Source organism: Oryctolagus cuniculus, chromosome 1, assembly GCF_051225735.1.
Source record: "Oryctolagus cuniculus isolate XC-2025 breed Fujian yellow rabbit chromosome 1, ASM5122573v1, whole genome shotgun sequence".
Classification (NCBI taxonomy): domain Eukaryota; kingdom Metazoa; phylum Chordata; class Mammalia; order Lagomorpha; family Leporidae; genus Oryctolagus; species Oryctolagus cuniculus.
This window is the reverse complement of record NC_142867.1, coordinates 235,364,555-235,388,106: the sequence shown is the minus strand read 5'-3', so window position 1 is coordinate 235,388,106 and position 23,552 is coordinate 235,364,555. Positions and strand designations below refer to the sequence as shown.

The 23,552-nt window shown below is 58.4% G+C and overlaps 1 protein-coding gene across 12 annotated transcripts in view; it reads left to right on the top strand.

Moving 5' to 3' along the window:
* The window catches only part of TSC1 (TSC complex subunit 1), a 62,541-nt gene that overhangs the window by 34,223 nt on the left and 4,766 nt on the right, over nt 1-23,552 (top strand). For all 12 annotated transcript variants that reach the window (XM_070058370.2, XM_070058360.2, XM_089322021.1 and 9 more), the window contains 14 exons: nt 9,601-9,776; nt 10,456-10,568; nt 11,244-11,355; nt 11,649-11,758; nt 13,316-13,385; nt 13,829-13,933; nt 14,242-14,800; nt 15,784-15,827; nt 16,384-16,550; nt 17,553-17,735; nt 18,546-18,656; nt 19,163-19,285; nt 22,762-22,949; nt 23,033-23,194. In XM_070058370.2, the coding sequence (XP_069914471.2) occupies nt 9,601-9,776; nt 10,456-10,568; nt 11,244-11,355; nt 11,649-11,758; nt 13,316-13,385; nt 13,829-13,933; nt 14,242-14,800; nt 15,784-15,827; nt 16,384-16,550; nt 17,553-17,735; nt 18,546-18,656; nt 19,163-19,285; nt 22,762-22,949; nt 23,033-23,194 (2,223 nt within the window). The remainder of the gene's footprint in view (nt 1-9,600; nt 9,777-10,455; nt 10,569-11,243; nt 11,356-11,648; nt 11,759-13,315; nt 13,386-13,828; nt 13,934-14,241; nt 14,801-15,783; nt 15,828-16,383; nt 16,551-17,552; nt 17,736-18,545; nt 18,657-19,162; nt 19,286-22,761; nt 22,950-23,032; nt 23,195-23,552) is intronic.

Genomic DNA, 23,552 nt, shown 5'->3' with positions numbered 1-23,552 from the left:
CTGCAGTGGCCAGAGCTGAGGTGATCTGGAGCCAGGAGCTTCTTCCAGGTCTCCCACATGGGTGCAGGGGCCCAAGGACTTGGGGCATTCTCTGCTACTTTCCCAGGTGCATTAGCAGGGAGCCGGATTGGAAGTGGAGTAGTTGGGACGTGAACTGGCGCCCACACAGGAGGCTGGCACTGCAAGCGGGGGCCCCAACCCACTACACCACAGCGCTGGCCCCTAAACTTGTCTTTTAATGACATTTTTCCCACTAGCTTTTTGCAATTCCCTCCTGTCTGCGGGCTGTTTTTAGTTCTCTGGATGCTTCTTCGTTTTTCATGGTGCTATCTCTGTCTTGGAGAAGGTTAGCTGTTTTTATGTGTTTGCCGGTTTCTTTTATTTTTCCTGCGTGGTCTGTTCTTCGAAGGTGATTCCTTTTTTCTTTGGTTTGTTGTTTTTAAGTCTTTGAGGCTTTCTGCAAAGATCAGGCCAAGATCTGCTTCTGTTTAGATGGGGCGACTAGAAGACCGCTCACAGGGTGGGCTGGACTTGGAGCTTCGTCCTCTGTTGAGCTGTGTGTGCTGGGGGTACTGATTGCTCCCTCTCAGCACAGAACCTTCAGCTGTCCTGGCTGACGAGGTCTTCTGCTGCTGGGGGCAGAGGCTGGTGGTCTTGACATTCGGAATTTACCTGCTTACTTAATGCCTTCTCTGGAGTGGCGTTCGCCAGTTCCTGCAGTGCCTTGTCCAGAAACCTCTTGTTCTCATCCCAGAAGCAACCAGATGCCGTGGGGGGTCGGGGACATCAGCTGCTCTGCTGGTGTGCAGCCTTCCTGCCCTGACCCACCTGCCCGCCGCCCTCACGACCTGTCCCCCGCCCTCACCCACCTGTCCCCCACCCTCACCCACCTGCCCCCGCCCTCACCCACCTGCCCCCCGCCCTCACCCACCTGCCCCCCGCCCTCACCCACCTGCCCCCAGTCCTCACCCACCTGTCCCCCGCCCTCACCCACCTGCCCCCCGCCCTCACCCACCTGCCCCCAGTCCTCACCCACCTGCCCCCCACCCTCACCCACCTGCCAGCCACCCTCACCCACCTGCCCCCCGCCCTCACCCACCTTCCCCCGCCCTCACCCACCTTCCCCCGCCCTCACCCACCTGCCAGCCACCCTCACCCACCTGTCCCCCGCCCTCACCCACCTGCCAGCCACCCTCACCCACCTGCCCCCCGCCCTCACCCACCTGTCCCCCGTCCTCACCCACCTGCCAGCCATCCTCACCCACCTGTCCCCCACCCTCACCCACCTGTTCCCTGCCCTCGCCCACCTGCCCACCGCCCTCACCCACCTGCCCCCCACCCTCACCCACCTGCCCCCTGCCCTCACCCACCTGCCCGCCGCCCTTACCCACCTGCCCGCCACCCTCACCCACCTGCCCCCCACCCTCACCCACCTACCCCCCGCCCTCACCCACCTTCCCCCGCCCTCACCCACCTGCCAGCCACCCTCACCCACCTGTCCCCCGCTCTCACCCACCTGCCTGCTGCCCTCGCCCACCTGCCTGCTGCCCTCGCCCACCTGCCCCCCGCCCTCGCCCACCTGTCCCCTGCCCTCACCCACCTGCCCCCCTGCCCTCACCCACCTGTCCCCCTGCCCTCACCCACCTGTCCCCTGCCCTCGCCCACCTGCCCACCGCCCTCACCCACCTGCCCCCCACCCTCACCCACCTGCCCCCCGCCCTCACCCACCTTCCCCCGCCCTCACCCACCTGTCCCCCGCCCTCACCCACCTGTCCCCCGCCCTCACCCACCTGCCCGCCGCCCTCGCCCACCTGCCCGCCGCCCTCGCCCACCTGCCCGCCGCCCTCACCCACCTACCAGCCGCCCTCACCCACCTGTCAGCCGCCCTCACCCACCTGCCCCCTGCCCTCACCCACCTGCCCGCCGCCCTCACCCACCTGCCCGCCGCCCTCACCCACCTGCCAGCCACCCTCACCCACCTGTCAGCCACCCTCACCCACCTATCCCTGCCCTCACCCACCTGCCCCCCGTCCTCACCCACCGTCCCCTGCCCTCACCCACCTGCCTGCTGCCCTCGCCCACCTGCCCCCCGCCCTCGCCCACCTGTCCCCCGCCCTCACCCACCTGCCAGCCATCCTCACCCACCTGTCCCCCTGCCCTCACCCACCTGCCCCCCTGCCCTCACCCACTTGTCCCCCTGCCCTCACCCACCTGCCCCCCGCCCTCGCCCACCTGCCCACCGCCCTCACCCACCTGCCCCCCGCCCTCACCCACCTGTCCCCCGCCCTCACCCACCTGCCCCCCGCCCTCACCCACCTGCCCCCCGCCCTCACCCACATGCCCCCCGTCCTCACCCACCTGTCCCCCTGCCCTCACCCACCTGTCCCCCGCCCTCGCCCACCTGCCCACCGCCCTCACCCACCTGCCCCCCACCCTCACCCACCTGTCCCCCGCCCTCACCCACCTGCCCCCCGCCCTCACCCACCTGTCCCCCGCCCTCACCCACCTGCCCCCGCCCTCACCCACCTGCCCCCGCCCTCACCCACCTGTCCCCGCCCTCACCCACCTGCCCCCCGCCCTCACCCACCTGTCCCCGCCCTCACCCACCTGTCCCCGCCCTCACCCACCTGCCCCCCGCCCTCACCCACCTGTCCCCGCCCTCACCCACCTGCCCCCCGCCCTCACCCACCTGCCCCCCGCCCTCACCCACTGTCCCCCGCCCTCACCCACCTGCCCCCCGCCCTCACCCACCTGCCCCCCGCCCTCACCCACCTGCCCCCTGCCCTCACCCACCTGCCAGCCATCCTCACCCACCTGTCCCCCGCCCTCACCCACCTGCCCCCCTGCCCTCACCCACCTGTCCCCCTGCCCTCACCCACCTGTCCCCCGCCCTCGCCCACCTGCCCACCGCCCTCACCCACCTGTCCCCCGCCCTCACCCACCTGTCCCCCGCCCTCACCCACCTGCCCCCGCCCTCGCCCACCTGTCCCCCGCCCTCGCCCACCTGCCCACCGCCCTCGCCCACCTGCCCCCCACCCTCACCCACCTGCCCCCCGCCCTCACCCACCTGCCCCCCGCCCTCGCCCACCTGTCCCCCGCCCTCACCCACCTGCCTGCTGCCCTCGCCCACCTGCCCCCCGCCCTCGCCCACCTGCCCCCCGCCCTCACCCACCTGCCAGCCATCCTCACCCACCTGTCCCCCTGCCCTCACCCACCTGCCCCCCTGCCCTCACCCACTTGTCCCCCTGCCCTCACCCACCTGCCCCCCGCCCTCGCCCACCTGCCCACCGCCCTCACCCACCTGCCCCCCGCCCTCACCCACCTGTCCCCCGCCCTCACCCACCTGCCCCCCGCCCTCACCCACCTGCCCCCCGCCCTCACCCACATGCCCCCCGTCCTCACCCACCTGTCCCCCTGCCCTCACCCACCTGTCCCCCGCCCTCGCCCACCTGCCCACCGCCCTCACCCACCTGCCCCCCACCCTCACCCACCTGTCCCCCGCCCTCACCCACCTGCCCCCCGCCCTCACCCACCTGTCCCCCGCCCTCACCCACCTGCCCCCGCCCTCACCCACCTGCCCCCGCCCTCACCCACCTGTCCCCGCCCTCACCCACCTGCCCCCCGCCCTCACCCACCTGTCCCCGCCCTCACCCACCTGTCCCCGCCCTCACCCACCTGCCCCCCGCCCTCACCCACCTGTCCCCGCCCTCACCCACCTGCCCCCCGCCCTCACCCACCTGCCCCCCGCCCTCACCCACTGTCCCCCGCCCTCACCCACCTGCCCCCCGCCCTCACCCACCTGCCCCCCGCCCTCACCCACCTGCCCCCTGCCCTCACCCACCTGCCAGCCATCCTCACCCACCTGTCCCCCGCCCTCACCCACCTGCCCCCCTGCCCTCACCCACCTGCCCCCCTGCCCTCACCCACCTGTCCCCCGCCCTCGCCCACCTGCCCACCGCCCTCACCCACCTGTCCCCCGCCCTCACCCACCTGTCCCCCGCCCTCACCCACCTGCCCCCGCCCTCGCCCACCTGTCCCCCGCCCTCGCCCACCTGCCCACCGCCCTCGCCCACCTGCCCCCCACCCTCACCCACCTGCCCCCCGCCCTCACCCACCTGCCCCCCGCCCTCGCCCACCTGTCCCCCGCCCTCGCCCACCTGCCCACCGCCCTCACCCACCTGCCCCCCACCCTCACCCACCTGCCCCCCACCCTCACCCACCTGCCCCCCGCCCTCACCCACCTGCCAGCCACCCTCACCCACCTGCCCCCCGCCCTCACCCACCTGCCCCCCGCCCTCACCCACCTGTCCCCCGTCCTCACCCACCTGCCAGCCACCCTCACCCACCTGTCCCCCGCCCTCACCCACCTGCCAGCCACCCTCACCCACCTGCCCCCCGCCCTCACCCACCTGTCCCCCGCCCTCACCCACCTGCCCCCCGCCCTCACCCACCTGCCAGCCACCCTCACCCACCTGCCCCCCGCCCTCACCCACCTGTCCCCCGTCCTCACCCACCTGCCAGCCATCCTCACCCACCTGTCCCCGCCCTCACCCACCTGCCCCCCGCCCTCACCCACCTGCCCCCCGCCCTCACCCACCTGCCCCCCGCCCTCACCCACCTGCCCCCCGCCCTCACCCACCTGCCCCCCGCCCTCACCCACCTGTCCCCCGCCCTCACCCACCTGTCCCCCGCCCTCACCCACCTGCCAGCCATCCTCACCCACCTGTCCCCGCCCTCACCCACCTGCCCCCCGCCCTCACCCACCTGCCCCCCGCCCTCACCCACCTGTCCCCCGCCCTCACCCACCTGCCACTCAGCTGCCGCTGCCGAGTTCTTGAGGCTGCAGGCTCTCCAGCACTTTGAGGAGTCCGTGTGTCAGCTGACTCTCAGCCTTGAGCACGGCTGCTTAGGATCCTGTTCCCTGGACTTGCGCAGTCCCCACTGCCCGTCTGCTTCCAGTGGCACTGTTTTCTCATGCCCCTTTCCTCTCCTCTTTGTGAATTTATACTAATTAGTTAATTTTTTATTTTATTTATTTGAAAGACAGAGTTAGAGTGAGACAGAGAAGTCTTCCATTCACTGGCTCACTCCCCAAATGGCTGCAACGGCTGAGGCTGAGCCAATCCAAGGCCAGGAGCCAGGAGCTGCTTCTGTGTCTCCCAAGTGGGTGCAGGGGCCAAGCACTTGGGCCATCTTCTACTGCTTTCCCAGGTGCATTAGCAGAGAGCTGGATCAGAAGTGGAGCAGCTGGGACAAGAACCGGCGCCCATATGGGATGCTGGCACTGTAAGCCGGGGCTTTAACCCACTGTACTACAGTGCTGGTCCCTGTGATTTATGTTTAAAAATGAGTAAATAGTTAATGTAGATGGTAGGATTTGAGGAGGTTATATACAAGGATACTTCAACAAGGAATTTGCCGAGAAATAGAACTAAAATAAGTTTAGGGATGGTTATCAGGTGCAGCGTTGAGCTGCCACTCGGGATACCATGTGTGAGTGCCCCAGGTTGAGGCTTCGTCTCCTGCTGCAGTGTCCTGGGAGGCAGCACGTGATGGGTGGCTCAAGTACTCGGTCTCTGCCACTCACGTGGGGAAACCTGGATGGGTTTCTTGGCTGGCTTCTGACTTTGGCCTGGCTATCCACAATTGTTGGCAGGTGTCTGGGGAGTGAACCAGTAGATGGGAGCTCTGTCTATATTTGCTTCTGAAATATTAAAAAAAAAAAAAAAAACCTCCAATCCATGCGTAGTTTTTAAAAATAATATGCATTTCAATGAGCCTTTTATTAATGACTTGTATATATAGACTTCAAAATTTTTTTGGCACCAAAATGTTTGTCTTTTTAAAAAAGATTTATTTATTTATTTGAGAGGCAGAGTTAAGATAGAGAGAGGGAGAGACAGAGACAAAGGTCTTTGATCCACTGGTTCACTCCCAAATGACTTCAACAAGCAGAGCTGCACTGATCCGAAGCCAGGAGCCAGGAGCTTCTTCCGGGTCTCCTACGTGGGTGCAGGGCCCAAGCACTTGGGCCATCTTCTGCTTTCCCAGGCCACAGCAGAGAGCTGGATCAGGAGTGGAGCAGCCAGGACTTGAACTGGCACCCATATGGGATGCTGGCACTGCAGACTGGGGCTTTAACCCACTGAGCCATAGCACTGCCCTCTTAAGATTTATTTGTTTACTAGAGAGGCAGAGTTAACAGAGAGAGGGAGAGACAGAGAGAGAGAGGTCCTCCATCTGCTGGTTCACCCCCAAATGGCCACAAAGACCAGAGCTGAGCTGATCCAAAGCCAGGAACCAGGAGCTTCTTCCGGGTCTCTCATATGGGTGCAGGGGCCCAAGGACTGGGGCCATCTTCTACTGCTTTCCCAGGCCACAGCAGAGAGCTGGATCGGAAGTGGAGCAGCTGGGACTCGAACCAGTGCCCATATGGGATGCCAGCACTGCACCATAGCACTGCCGTCAAATGTTTGTCTTTAATTTCATTTTTCTACAAAGGTTTTGAAGTCTCCAGTCAGTCATGTTAAGTTGGAAGCCTCCTAAGGGAGCAGGCTGGGCGGGCAGATGACCTGACTGTTGAGGGAAGCACTAGCATGAGAGCCCTGTGCAGAGGAGAAGAGGGAGCGGGAACGAAGCCGGGTGCGGAGCAGCAGAGCCTGTCTGCGCTAGCTGCAGAGCTGAGGTGTCTGTGCCCAAGTCACGATCAGAATACGCGGAAAGGAGTCTTCCAGAACTAATGAAGCAGCTCTCGAAAATTATAAATGATAGGGGCTGGCACTGTGGCATGGCGGGTTAACCTGCTGTCTGCCGTCCTGGCATCCCATATGGGCGCTGGTTCAAGTCCCGGCCACTCTGCTTCCACTCCAGCTCCCCGCTAATGGCCTGGGAAAGCAGTAGAAGATGGCCCAAGTCCTTGGGCCCCTGCACCCACGTGGGAGACCCAAAAGAAGCTGCTGGCTCCTGGCTCAGGTCAGCCCAGCCCCGGCCATTGCAGCCATCTGGGGAGTGAAACAGCAGATGGAAGGTCTCTCTCTCTCTCTCTCTCTCTCTCTCTCTGTACTCTTTGAAATAAATAAGCCTTTAAAAAAGAAAATTACAAATGATAGGGAAAGCTTTTCTAGAAGAATTAGAAGATAAAGTTGAGCATAAACTCAGTTTAGGCAGATCCAAAGAATTGAGGTGATATAAGAAAAGAAGTCCAACTTCCAATAGAAAACAAGAAAAGAGAGGAGAGCGGCTGGCATTTGGTGCGTTATGTTGAGCTGCCCCCTGAGACACCAGCATCCGTACTGGGGCACTGGTTCAAGACCCAGCGCTTCGCTTCTGATCCAGCTCTCTTCTGTTGTGCCTAGGAGAGCAGTGGAAGATGCCCGAGTACGTGCGTCCCTGTACCCACGTGTGAGACGCAGATGGAGTTCTGGGCTCCTGGCTTTGGGCCATTTAGGGGAATGAACCAGTGAATGGACAGTAGCTCTGTCTTACCCACCCCCTCTCTCTGCTACTCTACCTGTCAAATAAATAAATGAATCTTGGGGGCAAAAAAAAAAAAAAAAGGAGGAAAAAGGGCAGGTGTTGTGGTTCAGAGGGTCACACTGCCACTTGGGATGCCTGCATCTCATCACGGTGCCAGGATCAAGTCCCACCTCCGCCTCCACTTCTGATTCAGCTTCCTGCTAATGTGCACCAGAGGAGGCAGGAGATAATGGCTCAAGTCCCGAGTGCCTGCGACCCCACGGGAAACCTCAGTGAAGCTCACGGCTCCGGGGTGGCCCAGCCCCAGCTGTTGCAGGCATCTGGGGAGGGAACCAAGGGTTGGAAGATCTGTTTCTTTCTCTGACACTGTGTCATTCTGCCTTTTAAATAAATAAAAATAAATAAACAAACATTAAAAAAAAACTTTGGTGGAGTAAAAAGTGGTTGAATAATATAAACTAATACAATAGAAATAATGTAGAAGCATTTTCTATAATTGAAGGACGTGAGGTTCTGGATTTAAGGAGCTTACCTGCTGCCCAGCTTGGTCCTGGATGCTTTCATTTCTGTGTTGGAATCCACGTTTTCAGCACTGAGGGTTTAATCAGCATTCTACAGCAATTGTGTGGGACCACAGGTTCTGTTAGGGTCAGCCCAGGGGCGGCCCTTGGCGTTGCTAACCCTAACCCTAACCCTAACCCTAACCCTAACCCTAACCCTAACCCTAACCCTAACCCTAACCCTAACTTAATCAGCATTCTACAGCAATTGTGTGGGACCACAGGTTCTGTTAGGGTCAGCCCAGGGACGGCCCTTGGCGTTGCTGCGCTGGTCCCTGTCACCGTGCAACAGAAGATTGGAATCCATTGGAGTTCCTGACTAGACATGTGTGGAGTGATGTTTTGTTGTCAGAAAGAACATTTATACTTGAGTGAGGATTTGCATTTTGGATGTTCTTTTAATAGGATTTTTGTAGAATATTTGGCAAGTACTGAAGAGTTGAAAGAAAACGAACATCACCCACAGCTTCAGTTTTTTCTTCTCAAATTTTGTTTGAGAGACAGACCGAGATCTCCCACCTGCTTGTTCACTCCTCAGATGCCTGCAACGGCTGGAGCTGAGCCAAGCTGAAGTCAGGGGCTGGGAACTCAAGCTAGGTCCCCCACACGAGGGTGGCAGGACCCCACTTACTTGAGCCATTGCCTACTGTCTCCCAGGGTCTGCGTTAGCAGGAAACGAGGAGTAGAGCCAGGACTCAGACCTGGTGACACAGGCTACAGGTGTCCTGGCCATTGTCTTAACTGCTAGCCCAAACGTCCGTTCCCTTCCCCTCCCCTGCATAATGTGTCATATCAACTTCAGTGTGGCATAATCTACATACAGTAACAATCCATTTTGTTAAGTTTGGACAGAAGTCGCGATTGTGACAAAGAGCATTCCTGCTGGCCCCCAGCAGTTCCTTTGCACCCTTTGTGGTCAGTCTCCCTCTACTTGTACTCTAGGCTGGTGTAATAGTATTTCTTCCATAGACTGTGTCCGTTTGATTGAATTTTGGGTTGTATCATTTCTTTTATACAAGGTGTGCAGTGCTGAACGTTTTATGTTTATTTCTATAGGACAGATCCTTAGAAGTGGACTGTGGATCACATAACAGGAATCTCTAGAGTCTAAAAAAAATATCCTTGTGGGCTTTCTTTAGTAGTTGTCTTCTGCACTGTATTTCTGGTCTGGGGATGGACCGGAATCCTGAGGCTTTGTTGCCTAAGCTGTCTGGCAGTTTCCAGGTCTCCCTGTTCCAGGTCGACCTTGTTCCAAAGCAGGGTGTCCCCTGTGTCTGCTCTCCGCAGCGTGTGTTCTGTTTGGAAGCTATGCCTAGTTTCTCATTGATGAAATTTTTGTGTCAAATAGTTTGCGTTCACTTGATGTAACGGTTCTAAATAGGGCAGATGTAGGTTTGTAAGGTGAACGGCTGATTCTTTATATCATAGAACTGTTTCCAACTTGGGTTGGAATGGATTTTCCCTGTCTTTGCTTATCGGTTGTGCTGGCCCGGGATTGGCCGTCTTCAGTGTTTGATTGCATAGATTCCTATTTGCGTTTCTTGACTTTCCTTGCCTTTTACAGGTGGAAGAGATTAGAAACGCATGATGTTGTGATAGAGTGTGCCAAAATCTCCCTGGACCCTTCGGAAGCCTCCTACGAAGATGGCTATTCTGTGTCTCACCAGCTGTCCGCCCGGTTCCCTCACCGCTCAGCTGATGTCACCGCCAGCCCCTATGTTGACACACAGAATAGCTATGGTAAAAAGTGACTGTGGTACTTATCTGTTTTACACCTTTGTCTCTGGGAAGCATTGTTTATCTCTGTTAACTTTGTTTTCTTTCTTAGAATAAAACTTAGTTCAGTTTCTAGGATGTTTTCCCCGCATATTTTTAAATTGAATTTGCCTCTGTTGTCTTCTAATTAGGTTTTCCTTTGAGTTTAATTTAAATGTCCTTGGTTTCCTGCCTGATAGTGTTGCCAACAGCTTTGGCAACGTGTCTTCAACCCTCAGCAGAGAAAATGGTTCAAGCATGTTGCAGACCCCACCTCAGAAGGAGGTCCTTTTACCATTTGGACAGCCGGAGTGGCCTCCCTGGGCTGTAGCACTGATGCAATTTGAATGAGTCTGGACAATTTGGAATTGGATGCATATCAAAATACAGACTTTATCAGTAGTTACAACCACTGAAGGTGTTACCCGTGCTGTGCATTCCGAGTTATTCAAGGCTCAATCAGACATCAGCCTTACTGGATGCTGTTTGCAAGGGTATTTGCAGAATGCTTTAAATGTTGCTCCTTGATGGACAGGGATGTCAGAAAGCCCTCAGGTTTTCAGATGTAGAGAACTGAGATTGCTAAATGGTCTGGAGGGCTGTAGGTTTCTCCCGGAATGGTCTAAAACCACCCCTAACCCTCTATTCTTCTTCTTCATTTTAGGGAGTGCCACTTCTACCCCGTATTCCTCTTCTCGGCTGACGTTAAATACGCCAGGGCAGCTACCTCAGACTCTGAGTTCCCCGTCGACACGGCTGTTAACTGAGCCGCCACAAGTATGGTGTCCCGTAGTGGGCTTGCTTTCTCCTTCTTCCTGGTGAAGCTGACCCTTCGGGTCAGGTTTTAGTATGTGGCTGGGAAAACATTATACTGCCCATTTCAGCAGGTGCCACCCCCCCCCTTTTTTTTTTTTTACATTTGTTAATTTTATTTGAAAGAGTTACAGAGAGAGAGGGAGAGCTTGCACATGCTGGTTGACTCCTCAAGTGCCCACAGTGGCTGGAGCTGGCTGATCTGAAACTAGGAGCTGGGAGCTTCTTCCAGGTCTCCCACATGGGTGCAGGGGCCCCAGCACTTGGGCCATCCTCCACTGCTCCCCCAGCATATTAGCAGGGAGCGGGATTGGAAGTGGAGCAGCCGGGACTTGAATTGGTGCTGATATCGGGTGTGGAGTCGCAGAGGGCGGCTTCACCTGCTACGCCGCAGTGCTGGCCCCTCAGCAGTCCCTTTTAGGGATCCATGAGATTGCATTAGCAAAGAAAATTTCCCTTGCGCTTGGGTTCATTGTTGAGTCTGGCTGTACAGGGCACCTGTCTTTCAGTAAATCTTCAATAAGATGCCTTTCTGCAGTTGGAAAGGCGAAGTTTAACTGACCGTTGGCCATGAACGTGAGTCTTGGGGGTGATGAAGCGTCCAGTCGCTGTTGCTCATGTGCTTTGTTGACTCCCCAGGCCACTCTTTGGAGCCCATCCATGGTTTGTGGTATGACCACTCCTCCGACGTCGCCTGGAAATGTCCCAGCTGACTTGTCACACCCTTACAGTAAAGTCTTTGGTACAGCTGGTATGTATGTCTCAGGCCGGGTTTGATGGGTTGGTTTTGACTTGTGTTTTATGATGGAAGAAACTATTCTTTTAGATCTAGTAGTGAGTTTGAAGAGTAAACTTGTTTTTGAGACTTATAGAAACTTCAGGGGATTTCAAAGCAGTAAAGTTAAACCAACAGAAGAAGACTGAGCTGGATCCCAGAAAGTGAGCTGTTGCAGCTTTAGTCACATCACGCGGCTAGAAAAGTTGGCAGTTTTTCTAACAGCTGGTCTTGATGTTCGTACATATTCTGCCCTTGTCTCTGAGCAGGTGGAAAAGGAACTCCTCTGGGAACCCCAGCAACCTCGCCACCTCCAGCCCCCCTCTACCACTCGGATGACATTTCACTCCCCCTGGCCACAGCCACAGCCCCCAGGAAGGTGAGTGCCAGCCATCTGCGGTCCTGCCCCAGCACCGTGACTTGATTGCAGGCGTCCTCCGTGTAGTCTACTGAGGCCAAATGGAATTCGGACCTAAAATATGGTGGGTTTGAATCCGATTGAATAGACGGTCCAGAAGCTGTCAGGCTGGGATCTGCTGAACCCTGGGGTCCCAGAATTCTTGTAGGGACGCAGTAAGTCAGATCTACTCTCCTGGGATGCTGAGCTGACGCTTGCCCTCCCACGGCTCAGCACTTTCGTGGATGGTACAGAAATGATGGTAGTTGAAACAGCAGCCACTTAGCATGAATCCAGGCAGGCAGCAAACTGCCCTGGTAGGCATCACGTTCTTCCTTGACATAGCCTTTCAGTTTACAGAAGAGAACCATTTAGAAACTTCCGAGTGTCTGGTAATAAAAAGTATTTTTAATTATTGGCCCTTGAAAACCTGTATATTTAATGCTCTTTGTGACAGCACAAGAAATAGCAAGTGTGCATAAGGCACATTTGCTGCACACCAGAGCATGGCGGCAACCCCAGGCCCTTGTGGAGAGCTGAACGAGTCCCTGGTCATGGATTGCCAGTTGTGTTTCAAAGAACTAGTGGCTCACACACTGGTTACTCAGACTTGGATATTTGGCCGGCAGTGTCTTAATGATGAGCTTTGTCAGTCACTTCAGGATGTACAACTGAGAGTACTGAGATTTACTGCCGATGATAAAATTCAACTTTCAGGTGGAAATTAAGACATTAAAAAGCACATCCCCCGCCGCTAGCATGGTAGCTTCCCTAGCATTTCTGCGATGAGACGGAGAGGCTCGGGACGCTTGGTTAATGCCTGGAGTTTGATGCTGTACAGTGAGATGCTCCGTATTTGGAAGCAGTGGTCTCTAAATGTGCGGTGTGTAGTGTTACAGAAACACGCACAGTGAGCAGTGTAGTCGGAATGCAGGGTGGACCGGTGGGGTTAACACAGATGAGAAGTCAGCCGGTAGGTTTCAGGTTCTACCACTTGTCAAGTGTCAGTGTGTATCAAAGATGATCACCCATGATGATTTGAAAAGTCCGCTAACAGATGTTTATTTTTTGCAACTTCATATCTCTAGGGCCCCAGAGTTTCTTCCATTATTTTGTCAAAAATGACATATTGTAGCAGACCAAACATAGAGGCAGATAGGAGAATCCAGGTTCTTTCATAAAGCTACATAGTAAAGAGATGGCAAAAATGTACAACAGTTTCACTGTTCTCAATTTGATTCTGTTTTGGAAAATAATCGTTTTTGCATCAAAGTATGTTATCTCCACTAATGTGTAATGGGTTCATTATTTTTTAAGTGAATTAATAAATACTTTAAAATTTAATATCTAACATTGCAGTGCTTGGTGGATTCGGCCGTGTAAGCAGGAGTTCTGGCATTCTCAGTCATTTCTGAGAGTACAGAGGCTTGCTGAGACAGGGAGTTGGAGGATCACTGGACTAATCCCTGAACTCTTTGCAGTGTGCTAGGGAGCATGCGGGCCACCGCCTTGTGGTGTAAATAGTGCGTATCTTTTCAGGAAGAGAGGACAGACCCCGCGAGGCCGTGTCTGCACAGACAGCACCATCTTCCGAATGACAGAGCACCAGGTAAAGTCTGGGGAGCGGTGGGGCGTCCTCTTCCAGCTGGGCTACTTGTGTTTCCAGTGGAAACGAGGGAATGCTGGAGTAGCCTAGAGACCAGAGACCTTGAAGCAGTGAGACAGTGCGTTCCAAAAGCCAGCTCAGGAACATGCAAACAAGCTTTCTTTAAGCCATGTCAGTGAAGGGCCGCAGGTGTCTGGGACTGTCAGATCACCTGTTTTCCCCTGTTCTCAGGGCTAGTGAGAGAGAGAGTTTTATTTCCAGTGGGTGTGCTATTGGAGCTTTTCGCTAGAAGGCTGATGAAATCTCAGGTTCTGAAGCAGCCGTGGGCCAGAGCTGGAGCTCAGCAGGGAGGTCACCGTGGACTTGGCTTGCTGCAGCGTGGGCAGTTTGCACTCGTGGGCGCACAGGGTGTTTCTGGGACTTGAATTGTCTTTGTTTCCCTGCAGAAGAGCTACCCAGCAACAGAGGTTCTGTCACTCTCAGTGATCTCCCAGGGTTTTTAGGTGATCTGGCGTCTGAAGAAGATAGTATTGAAAAGGACAGAGAAGAAGGTAACGTACGTGGCGCGGCTGTGAGGGGACGAAACTGGACCCTTACTCTGTCACCAGACAGATTCGGTGCCGACTCTCACAGACGTGCATGAGAAACGCGGGTGTTTTGTTCCAGGCCCTATGCCTGTAAGGGGGTGGCACTTTCCTCTCCCCCGGGTGGCAGTGGGGCTTTGTTCCAGGCCCTATGCCTGTAAGGGGTGGCACTTTCCTCTCCCCCGGGTGGCAGTGGGGCTTGGTGGTGTGCAGCCCCGAACCGCCTGGTCTCCCCCAGACTGAGCATTTACTGGGGTTTCCCTTCCTCCTCCCAGCCGCAATATGTAAAGAGCTCTCTGAGATCACCACGGCAGAGGCCGAGCCTGTGGCTCCTCGAGGAGGCTTTGACTCTCCCTTCTACCGAGACAGTCTCCTGGGTTCTCAGCGCAAGACCCACTCGGCAGCCTCTGGTGCGCAGGTTGCCAGCACGAACCCTGAGCCTTTACACTCCTCCCTGGACAAGCTTGGGCCGGACACACCAAAGCAAGCCTTTACTCCCATAGACCTACCCTGTGGCGGTGCCCACGAAAGCCCCGCCGGGGACAGGGACCGCCAGACTTCTTTGGAGACCAATATCCTCACTCCCAGCCCTTGTAAAATTCCACCTCAGAGGGGAGTGGGCTTTGGAAGTGGGCAGCCACCCCCATACGATCATCTTTTTGAGGTGGCCTTGCCAAAGACTGCCCATCATTTTGTTAGCAAGAAGACCACGGAACTGTTAAAGAAAGCGAAAGGAAACACTGAGGAAGACTATATGCCCTCTACCTCCCCAGTGGAAATACTGGACAGGCTGATACAGCAGGGAGCAGACGCCCACGGCAAGGAGCTGAGCAGGTGAGGGAGCCGGCGCTCCTGCGTGCTGGATCATTTGTGACATTCAGGAGTGCAAGGGCGGGAGCAAGAACCGCTTGTCTCACTCGCCCGGGGCGGCTGCCTCTCTCCGGCTGTGGCAGCCCTGCTGGTCCTCTGCCTGTTCGTGTGCGGGACGTGTGTCTCCTGTCAGCGCGCTGGTTCGGGACGGCTCCCCTTCAGAGCATGCCTCGGTGTGGGCCGTTCTGTGTGAGGACACTCGGATGCTTTCTGAAAGCTGGAAGCTAAAAATGAGGTTCTGATAGTTCAGAGAATGTAGGAACATTCGCCACGCTTCCCTCTCTAATGACAGATGATGATGTTGTATCATCTCCTATTTCGGTAACAGTTCGTGCAGTGGATGGCAGATCACCAGCACTTTATGCAGGTGCAGGTGGCCTGACACCAGCAGCCCTGCCCAGAGAGCCCAGTGCTCGCAGCCCTTCTCCAAGGAGAGCCAGGGAAGGTTAAGAACCTAGCTGGTCAGAGTCGGAGTCCTCTGCCGTTTCCAACAGCGTCGTTTCTTTTGTCTTCTGTAGAATATGAAATAAGGTGGAGTTTGATAGGGCTCCTGATCATTCAGCTTCTTTTAAACGAGACTTGGTAAAACTGGCTCAGATGAACGGTTCCCTTTTCCCTTTGGCTGGTGACTCGGTGGAGCCGCTCCCAGTCTGTTTCAGCAGAGGTTGAGCTCTGTGCGCGGTGCGTTTTCAGCATCCTTGCTGCTGGCCCAGAGGCGAGGGCAGCGCCTGAGCGCGGTCGGGGGGCGGGGCGCTGAGCCCTGGGGCTCCCCTTCTCTGCAGACTCGGTCCTACCCAGTGGAGGCACCTGCCTCTAACTCTGGAGCTTTCTCTATGCTGTGGGTTTTGAGCTGGAGGAAGGAATCTAACGTTGCTGCAGTTGAAGTCCAGCTAAGTTTTCTCTAGGTCAGACTGGTAACTTTGTTACTCGAAAAACTCTCTTCCTAGGTTGTCCTTACCCAGCAAGTCTGTCGACTGGACCCACTTTGGAGGTAAACTTGCGCTTTAGCTCCAAATCCAGCCCAGATGGCTCCTGCTTGCCTTCTGCCTTTTCTGTCCTTGAGGAGGTGCCTGCTGGGAAATGGGTCTCCCCTTGGCCGCTGCTCCTTCTGGCTTCTCTGCCCAGGGAGAGGATGTGGCAAAGTCGGTCCTGCCCACTTGTGAAAGGTGGCAAGTACTGTGCGCCTTGAGCCGCAGGGCAGAGCGCAGACGGCGCCGTAGACTTCCTGGAGGAGGCCCAGTGAGGCCAGCGGTGCTAGGGAGTCTCCCTGCCGGAGGGGGGCCAGCGAAAGACCGGCCTTGAGAAACGGGGTGTGGGGTGGGCACAGGTGGTCAGCTGTGTGGGCGTGAAGAAAGCAAACTCTCAGAGTCACCCCACAGTAGCCCCCCCCCCCCCCAAGAAAACAGAGTGCTCCCAGGACCACGCGGTTGTCTGCAGTGAGTGGCAGTTTGCTCTTGAAAGCGGTGTTGCAGGCTACGCGTGTGGGAGGGGGAGTTGCTGGAAGGAGATATAAAAGGCATGCTGCCCGCCCTCTGCTCTCGAATCAGGCTCTCCTCCCTCAGACGAGATCCGCACCCTCCGAGACCAGCTGCTCCTGCTGCACAACCAGCTCCTGTACGAGCGCTTCAAGAGGCAGCAGCACGCTCTCCGCAACAGGCGGCTGCTGCGCAAGGTGATCCACGCGGCGGCCCTGGAGGAGCACAACGCTGCCATGGTGAGGCCCGGGCTGCACGGTGCGGGGCCAGGGCAGAGCTCACAGGCCAGCCCTGGCGGCCGGGGACCGGCCTCCGTCCCTGAGGTCCCAGCCCTGGCGGCCGGGGACCGGCCTCCGTCCCTGAGGTCCCAGCCCTGGCGGCCGGGGACCGGCCTCCATCCCTGAGGTCCCAGCCCTGGCGGCCGGGGACCGGCCTCCGTCCCTGAGGTCCCAGCCCTGGCGGCCGGGGACCGGCCTCCGTCCCTGAGGTCCCAGCTCTGGCGGCCGGGGACCGGCCTCTGTCTCTGAGGTCCCAGCTCTGGTGGCCGGGCGGGGGGAGGGCACTGGGGGCAGGTCACTTTGTCCCTGAGGTCCCAGCTCTGTTGACCGGGGAGGGAGTTGCTGGGGGTGGGTCAGTTTGTCTCTGAGGTGCCAACGGGAATGTATGGATCTCAGAATTCCCTTGAAGCTCTCAGAAGCCTTGGGGACAAGTGCCTGTGTGTGTATTTGCTTACAACTGAGATGATAAGGGTTCAGAAGTTCACTTTGTTTCCCTACACGTGAGTGTGAAGCCATCAGACCTGGGTGTGTCTTGGGCTCCGTCGGTCGGTGCTCTAGGGAGCAAAGCTGCTACCCACTCCCTGACGTGGGCTCTAACGGCTGCACCTGCCGTTCAAGTTGTGGTCAGGACAGTCGGGCGGCGCCTGCTGCAGGCCTGGCGCTCGGGGTGCGTTCGTCGCATCAGTGAACTCGCTCAGTCCGAGCGTTGGTGGGGGGTGAGACTTGGGAAGTTGGAAGCAGGCTGATCCCTGGGAAGAGTTCTTTAAGCAGCTTATGCTGCGTTTGCTGATGTGGAATCTGGAAACCGTGACTTGCCACCGAGGTAGACGGCGTGAGCTGTCAGGCTCTGGGTCTGCTGTGGCTGCGACTGCTCAGGCGCAAGGCTTCCAGCTCGTGGAAAACTTGAACCTCGCTGCCCGGCGTGGAGGCAGCTACAGTGATGGCCTCTCTGCTCTCTGCTAGAAAGATCAGTTGAAATTACAAGAGAAGGACATCCAGATATGGAAGGTTAGTCTGCAGAAAGAACAAGCCAGATACAGTCAGCTCCAGGAACAGCGGGACTCGGTGGTGACCCAGCTCCACAGCCAGATCCGACAGCTGCAACACGACCGAGAAGAGTTCTACAACCAGAGCCAGGAGTTACAGGTATTGACGGCGACACAGGTGGCGTCAGCCAAGAAGAGAAGAGGGCAGGAAGGCAGCAGCACAGGTGCTCCTGGGGTGGTGTGACCTGCTCAGCTGGGCGGGGACAGCACTTTCCTCTCTGGGATCGTAGCCGATGGTCTTCGGGAGGGCAGTGTGCCCCCAGCCGTCTTGGGGTGTGCTCTCAGAGGGCGTCTGGGTCTTTATCCTCCTGGCTCAGAGCAGCAAGAAAAACACCGTTCTGCTTACTTGGCAGAGCTCAGCAGCTCTGTGGACACTGATGGCCCCGCTGCTGAGTGGCTGTCTGAGACTAGCACACACACGCTAAAATGCAGTTACTAAGCCACGTGTGCACCTGCTGACCCTGTACGACGTCATCGCTGTTCCCAGTTGCACCTGGCTTTCTTCTGGTGCTTTTCATCCCGGCAGCCACCCAGACCCATCTCTGCAGATAGGCTCACAGCCCCAGTGTGTGTGGTCTCCCTGCGGCTAGCTAGCAGTTCACACGATCCCCAGCAGGTGTCGCTGTGCTTCCCACAGCACCCTGACAGCTGGCTGTGGAGCCTCAAGGCTCTCTGGCGCAGTTTCGGAACTGTGCATCTAAAGTGTTTTGTTTTGTTTTCTCTTGTTAAACAGTAAGAACTCAGAAAGCAACCAGAGCTTACTTTTTTTAAATCAAGAATTCAAATCCTGATGGCCCAAGAATAGTAGAGCAGTGAAGAACTAGGCATTCCCCGTCGGGTGTGGGCTGATAGCCAGGGGGCCCGTGGCCTGGCTGCCGTGCCGTGTACTTTGTGCTGTTTCTCTGTGTAGACGAAGCTGGAGGACTGCAGGAACATGATCGCGGAGCTGCGGGTGGAGCTGAAGAAGGCCAGCAGCAAGGTGTGCCACACCGAGCTGCAGCTCAGCCAGGTCTCTCAGAAGGTGAGCACAGGCGCGTCTCAGCAGTGGCGGGGTTGGGGTGCCCAGCAGGGGAGGATCCGCCCCCCCCAAGGTGGGGGGACATGGGGCAGTGCCTGGAGACCTCTTTGGTACCACCGGCACCTGTGAGTGGGGACGGGTGCTGCCACAGCCCCCTGCAGTGCCAGTGCCTGCTCCGCAGAGCGTTCTCTTGATGCCTCGCTCGGGTCTTTGAGCTGTGATCCCTCCCTCTTTGGAATTCACGCATTCCTCATGTTGTTTACTGAGGGACAGGTGAACCCTCCCCAGGCTGAGTCCCCTGGGCCTGATGCCCTGCCGTGGTGGGCCCGGGCCGGGGGCCCCGTGCTGGTGCTTCTTCCCCTTTGCAGACGCAGTCTTTTCCGTTGTCCTCGGATGCCCCCTCCCCAGCAGCGGCAGCGTCGGGGCTGGGACGAGGGAGTGTGTGCTGTGTGACGTCCATGCTAGGCTTGTGCCCTCAGAGCGTTCGCCTTGCGTGTGTTCTGGTTTAGCTCTCGAACAGCGAGTCGGTCCAGCAGCAGATGGAGTTCCTGAACAGGCAGCTGCTGGTGCTGGGCGAGGTCAACGAGCTATACTTGGAGCAGCTGCAGAGCAAGCATTCAGACTCCAGCAAGGTACGCTGGGTGGGAGCCAGGCGGTGTGGACGCGCATCGCACGGGACGGCTGGGACTCGCGTCCTGAGAGGTGGAGCGGGAGGCTGCCCCTCCCTCTGCCCAGCGGTGCCCACGCTTCCCAGCCGTTTCCCGTCCTTGGCTTCCTGGGAGCTCCGGGAGGTGGCTGTGAAGCAGTGAGTGGGAGCTGGCAGGGGGCGGTGTGGGCGTGCCGCCTTCCCAGCTCTCCCAGTCGGGTGGTGTGGGCGTGCCACCTTCCCAGATCTCCCCGGTAGGGCAGTGTGGGCGTGCCGCCTTCCCGTCTCCCTGGTCGGTCGGGGTGGTGCGGGAGTGCCGCCTTCCCATCTCTCCCCGGTAGGGCCGTGTGGGCCTGCTGCCTTCCCGGCTCTCCCCAGTCGGGGCGGTGTGGGAGTACCGCCTTCCCGGCCTCCCCAGTCCCCTTGGAGAGGGGGGCGCCGCCAAGAGGACGTGGCCGGGCTGCTGAGCTCATTGCTCCGGGTGCAGGGGCCCTGCGTCCCTCCCGTTACCTGCTGCAGGTGGAGTCCAGTCCTGGCGAGGCCAGTGGCGTGAGCTTTCACGTTAGTTAGTGCCTCAGCTTCTCCGGTGACCTTGTCGCTCTGTAAACAGCCTCGGGTCACGTTCTTGAGTTGGGGATGGACTTTCACCAGTAAATGCTCAGGTCTTTCCTGGCGCTGACTTCTCCATCACACGTGGGCCTTCGCTTGGGGATTTCTTGGGTTTGCACTCTCCTCCAGTCTCGGAGCCGGAGACGGGGACCTTCCTAGTGAACTTACTCGTGTTTCTCGGCTCCTCCCAGCTCTCAGGTTCAGGCTGTCTGTAGAAAGTAGCTGTGGAGATTTCTCTGGAAAACTGGCCGACACTTTGGAGTTAGAGTAGCTTAGGGACGAGAAAAGTGGGACGAGAGGGCAGCGCAGCAGGTGGGCGCCTGTGGCGCAGGCTCCTGTGCAGATGCCTCCTAACCCTCTGGGGGCTTGAACAGCCCCCTGACCTCTCTGGGCCTCATTTAAGCTCATAACACCTGTCCCAGAAATCTGCTACGACGCTTCCTGAGCCCTTGTCGGCAAGGTCCTGTCATGCGCCAGCCCCATCCAGTCCTTCCCTTGGACCAGTCAGGATTTGCCTGGGCCTGGGGCTCGGGGTGCTCTTGGTCAGTCCCGGGAGGGAGGGGGACGGCTGGTGGGGGTGGGAGTCGGGGAGGGTCGGGAAAGCACAGGGCAGTTCCTGGGGCAGTGCCCTGTGTGACGAGGCATGGGCAGTGCTGTCCATGCAGCGGGGGTCCTGTGGCCCTCGCACCCTACAGCGCAGCGGACCCACGGTGCACGTCCTCTATGCTCCAGGGTGTTGTATTTGCGCGTGCCTGACAGTTATTGCCTGTATACGTTAGCTGTCTGGGTCGCGTGTTCAGTGTGAGTGCTGTGTACCTGGTGGTTCTGTGTCGGGGGAGGCTGTGCGTGCAGGACAGGCGCAGGCTTCTCCCCTGCGTGGTTTTGTTCTCTGGCAGTGAATCTGTGGATGCACCGGGACGCTTGTGCTTTCGTAGATGACAGAGATGGGCCGAGTTCCCCGAGCAGGGTTGAGGCCTGGAGCCGCGCGCACAGCTGGAGTGGCCACGCCCCCGGTGGCCGCCTTGAGCTTCTCTGTGATTCTGCACCGGGAAGCGCGGTGCCCGCGTGCTTGCAGCTGGGGCGTCCTGGGGACAGCTCACCCCTCGCTCCTTACTGTTCGCAGTCTTACAAAGCGGGTGTCTCGCAGATGTGATGTAGTGCACACACGGCACACACTTGTTAGAAGTGTCCTTTCCACGTTGTCTCTGAGCAAGCGCGTGCCTGCTCTGGGCCCGGCCGTCCACTGTGCCCGGTGGGGTCGACACGTGTGCTCTGGGAAGGCGGCTCTGCTCGGCCGACCTGCCGCACTTGTCGCATTCCTTGCCTTCACCTCAGCTGGTGCTAGGAGAGGGAGAAATAAAGACAGCAAATGGCCCGCCGTGCCACCGTGTTGAAGTTGACCGTGAGTGTTGGTGTATTTTCAGCCGGTGGTTTGCGAGTGTCTGTTTGCGTGGATCATTGTACGCTTCACAGTTTTGCAGTCTGCTCGTGGATCTTCACTGTGCCCCTTCTTTGTAAAGACTATGCAAACACGAGCTTCCGTTTCCCTGGCGCTGCCTTCATAGCGCTCCCAGACTGCTCTTAGGAATGCCCTGTGATGACCTCTTTGGGCGGAACCTCTGTTCATGTTTCAGATGACTTCCTCAGGGTAGGTTTCCGGGGTGGTTACTAGGTTAATACTGAGCCAACCTGCTCTCCAGAAAGTTAGCCTGCTTCTGTTCCTGCTGTCAGTGCACTAAAGTAACTTTGTAATGTGTATTACATTGTTTTTCAAAATGGATGCAGCGTGTTCCTTTTCTTTAAGTACTAACTCCAGTCCCTCTCCCCCTCTCCCCCTCCCTCTCCCCTCCCTCCCTCCCCCCTCCCCCTCTCCCCCCTCCCCCTCCTGCTCTCCCCTCCCCCTCTCCCTCTCCCCCCTCCCCCTCCTGCTCTCCCCTCCCCCTCTCCCCCTCTCTCCCTCTCCCCCCTCTCCCCCTCTTCCCCTCTCTCCCTCTCTCCCTCTCCCCCCTCCCCCTCACCCTCTCCCCCCTCTCCCCCTCTTCCCCTCTCTCCCTCTCCCCGTCTCCCCCTCACCCTCTCCCTCTCCCCCTCCCCCCTCTCCCGCTCTCCCCCTCTCCCCCCTCCCTCCCTCCCTCCCTCTCTCCCTCTCTCTCCCCTCTCCCCTCTCCCCCTCTCCCCGTCTCCCCCTCACCCTCTCCCTCTCCCCCTCCCCCCTCTCCCGCTCTCCCCCTCTCCCCCCTCCCTCCCTCCCTCCCTCTCTCCCTCTCTCTCCCCTCTCCCCTCTCCCCCTCTCCCCCCTCTCCCTCTCCCTCTCTCCCTCTCCCTCTCCCCCCTCCCCCTCTCCCGCTCTCCCTCTCCCTCCCCCTCTCCCGCTCTCCCTCTCCCTCTCCCTCTCTCCCTCTCCCTCTCCATCTCCATTTTACTCTCCCTCCCTCCCTCCCTCTCTCCCTCTCTCCCTCTCTCTCCCCCTCTCCCCCCTCCCCCTCTCCCGCTCCCCCTCTCCCCCCTCCCCCTCTCCCGCTCTCCCTCTCCCTCTCCCCCCTCCCCCTCTCCCCCCTCCCCCTCTCCCTCTCCCGCTCTCCCTCTCCCTCTCCCCCCTCCCCCTCCCCCCCTCCCCCTCTCCCTCTCCCGCTCTCCCTCTCCCTCCCTCCCCCTCTCCCGCTCTCCCTCTCCCGCTCTCCCTCTCCCTCTCCCTCTCCCTCCCTCCCTCTCTCTCCCCCCTCCCCCCTCCCCCTCTCCCCCCTCCCCCTCTCCCGCTCTCCCTCTCCCTCTCCCCCCTCCCCCTCCCCCCCTCCCCCTCTCCCTCTCTCTCCCCCTCTCCCGCTCTCCCTCTCCCTCTCTCTCTCTCTCTAGGAAGTAGAAATGATGAAAACTGCATATCGGAAAGAACTAGAGAAGAACAGAAACCACGTTCTCCAGCAGAATCAGAGGCTCGATACCTCCCAGAAACGGATTTTGGAACTGGAATCTCATCTGGCCAAGAAAGACCACCTGCTTTTGGAACAAAAGAAATATTTGGAGGATGTCAAACTGCAGGCAAGGTAACTTTGACGTGGAGAGGCATTTTAGGGGCACATCCTTTATCCAAGGGGACTTCCATGTTCTGGCTGTCTGTGTCTTTCAGAGGACAGCTGCAAGCTGCCGAGAGCAGGTATGAGGCCCAGAAAAGGATTACCCAGGCGTTCGAGTTGGAGATCTTGGACTTGTATGGCCGACTGGAGAAGGATGGCCTTCTGAAAAAACTTGAAGAGGAGAAAACAGAAGCCGCTGAGGCAGCAGAAGAAAGGTAGGAGCCAGGAGCTGCCCTGCAGGCCGCACGGCGTTGCCGCCGCTCACGGAAGCAGGGCCGTGGCCGTGGCACAGGCAGCACGTGCACGTGAGGGGCGGGGGTAAAGCCCGAGCTGGCGGCGTCCCAGGGAGCCTTCCGTGTTCCTCTTCTGGCCTCGGTGCCCCCTGGCGGCAGGATGTGTTCCTGTTTCACACAGATGGTTGCCTCCAGCCGTGACACGCTGTGCTCCTGCTGAGCGCTGTGGCTTGGGTTTCCTGGGACAGCACAGACGGTGGGCGAACCGCTGAGTGTGTCTGAGTCCTTGTCTCCCGCTTGGGGAAGACCCAATCACAGCTTCCTTTCTCCTTCCGGGATT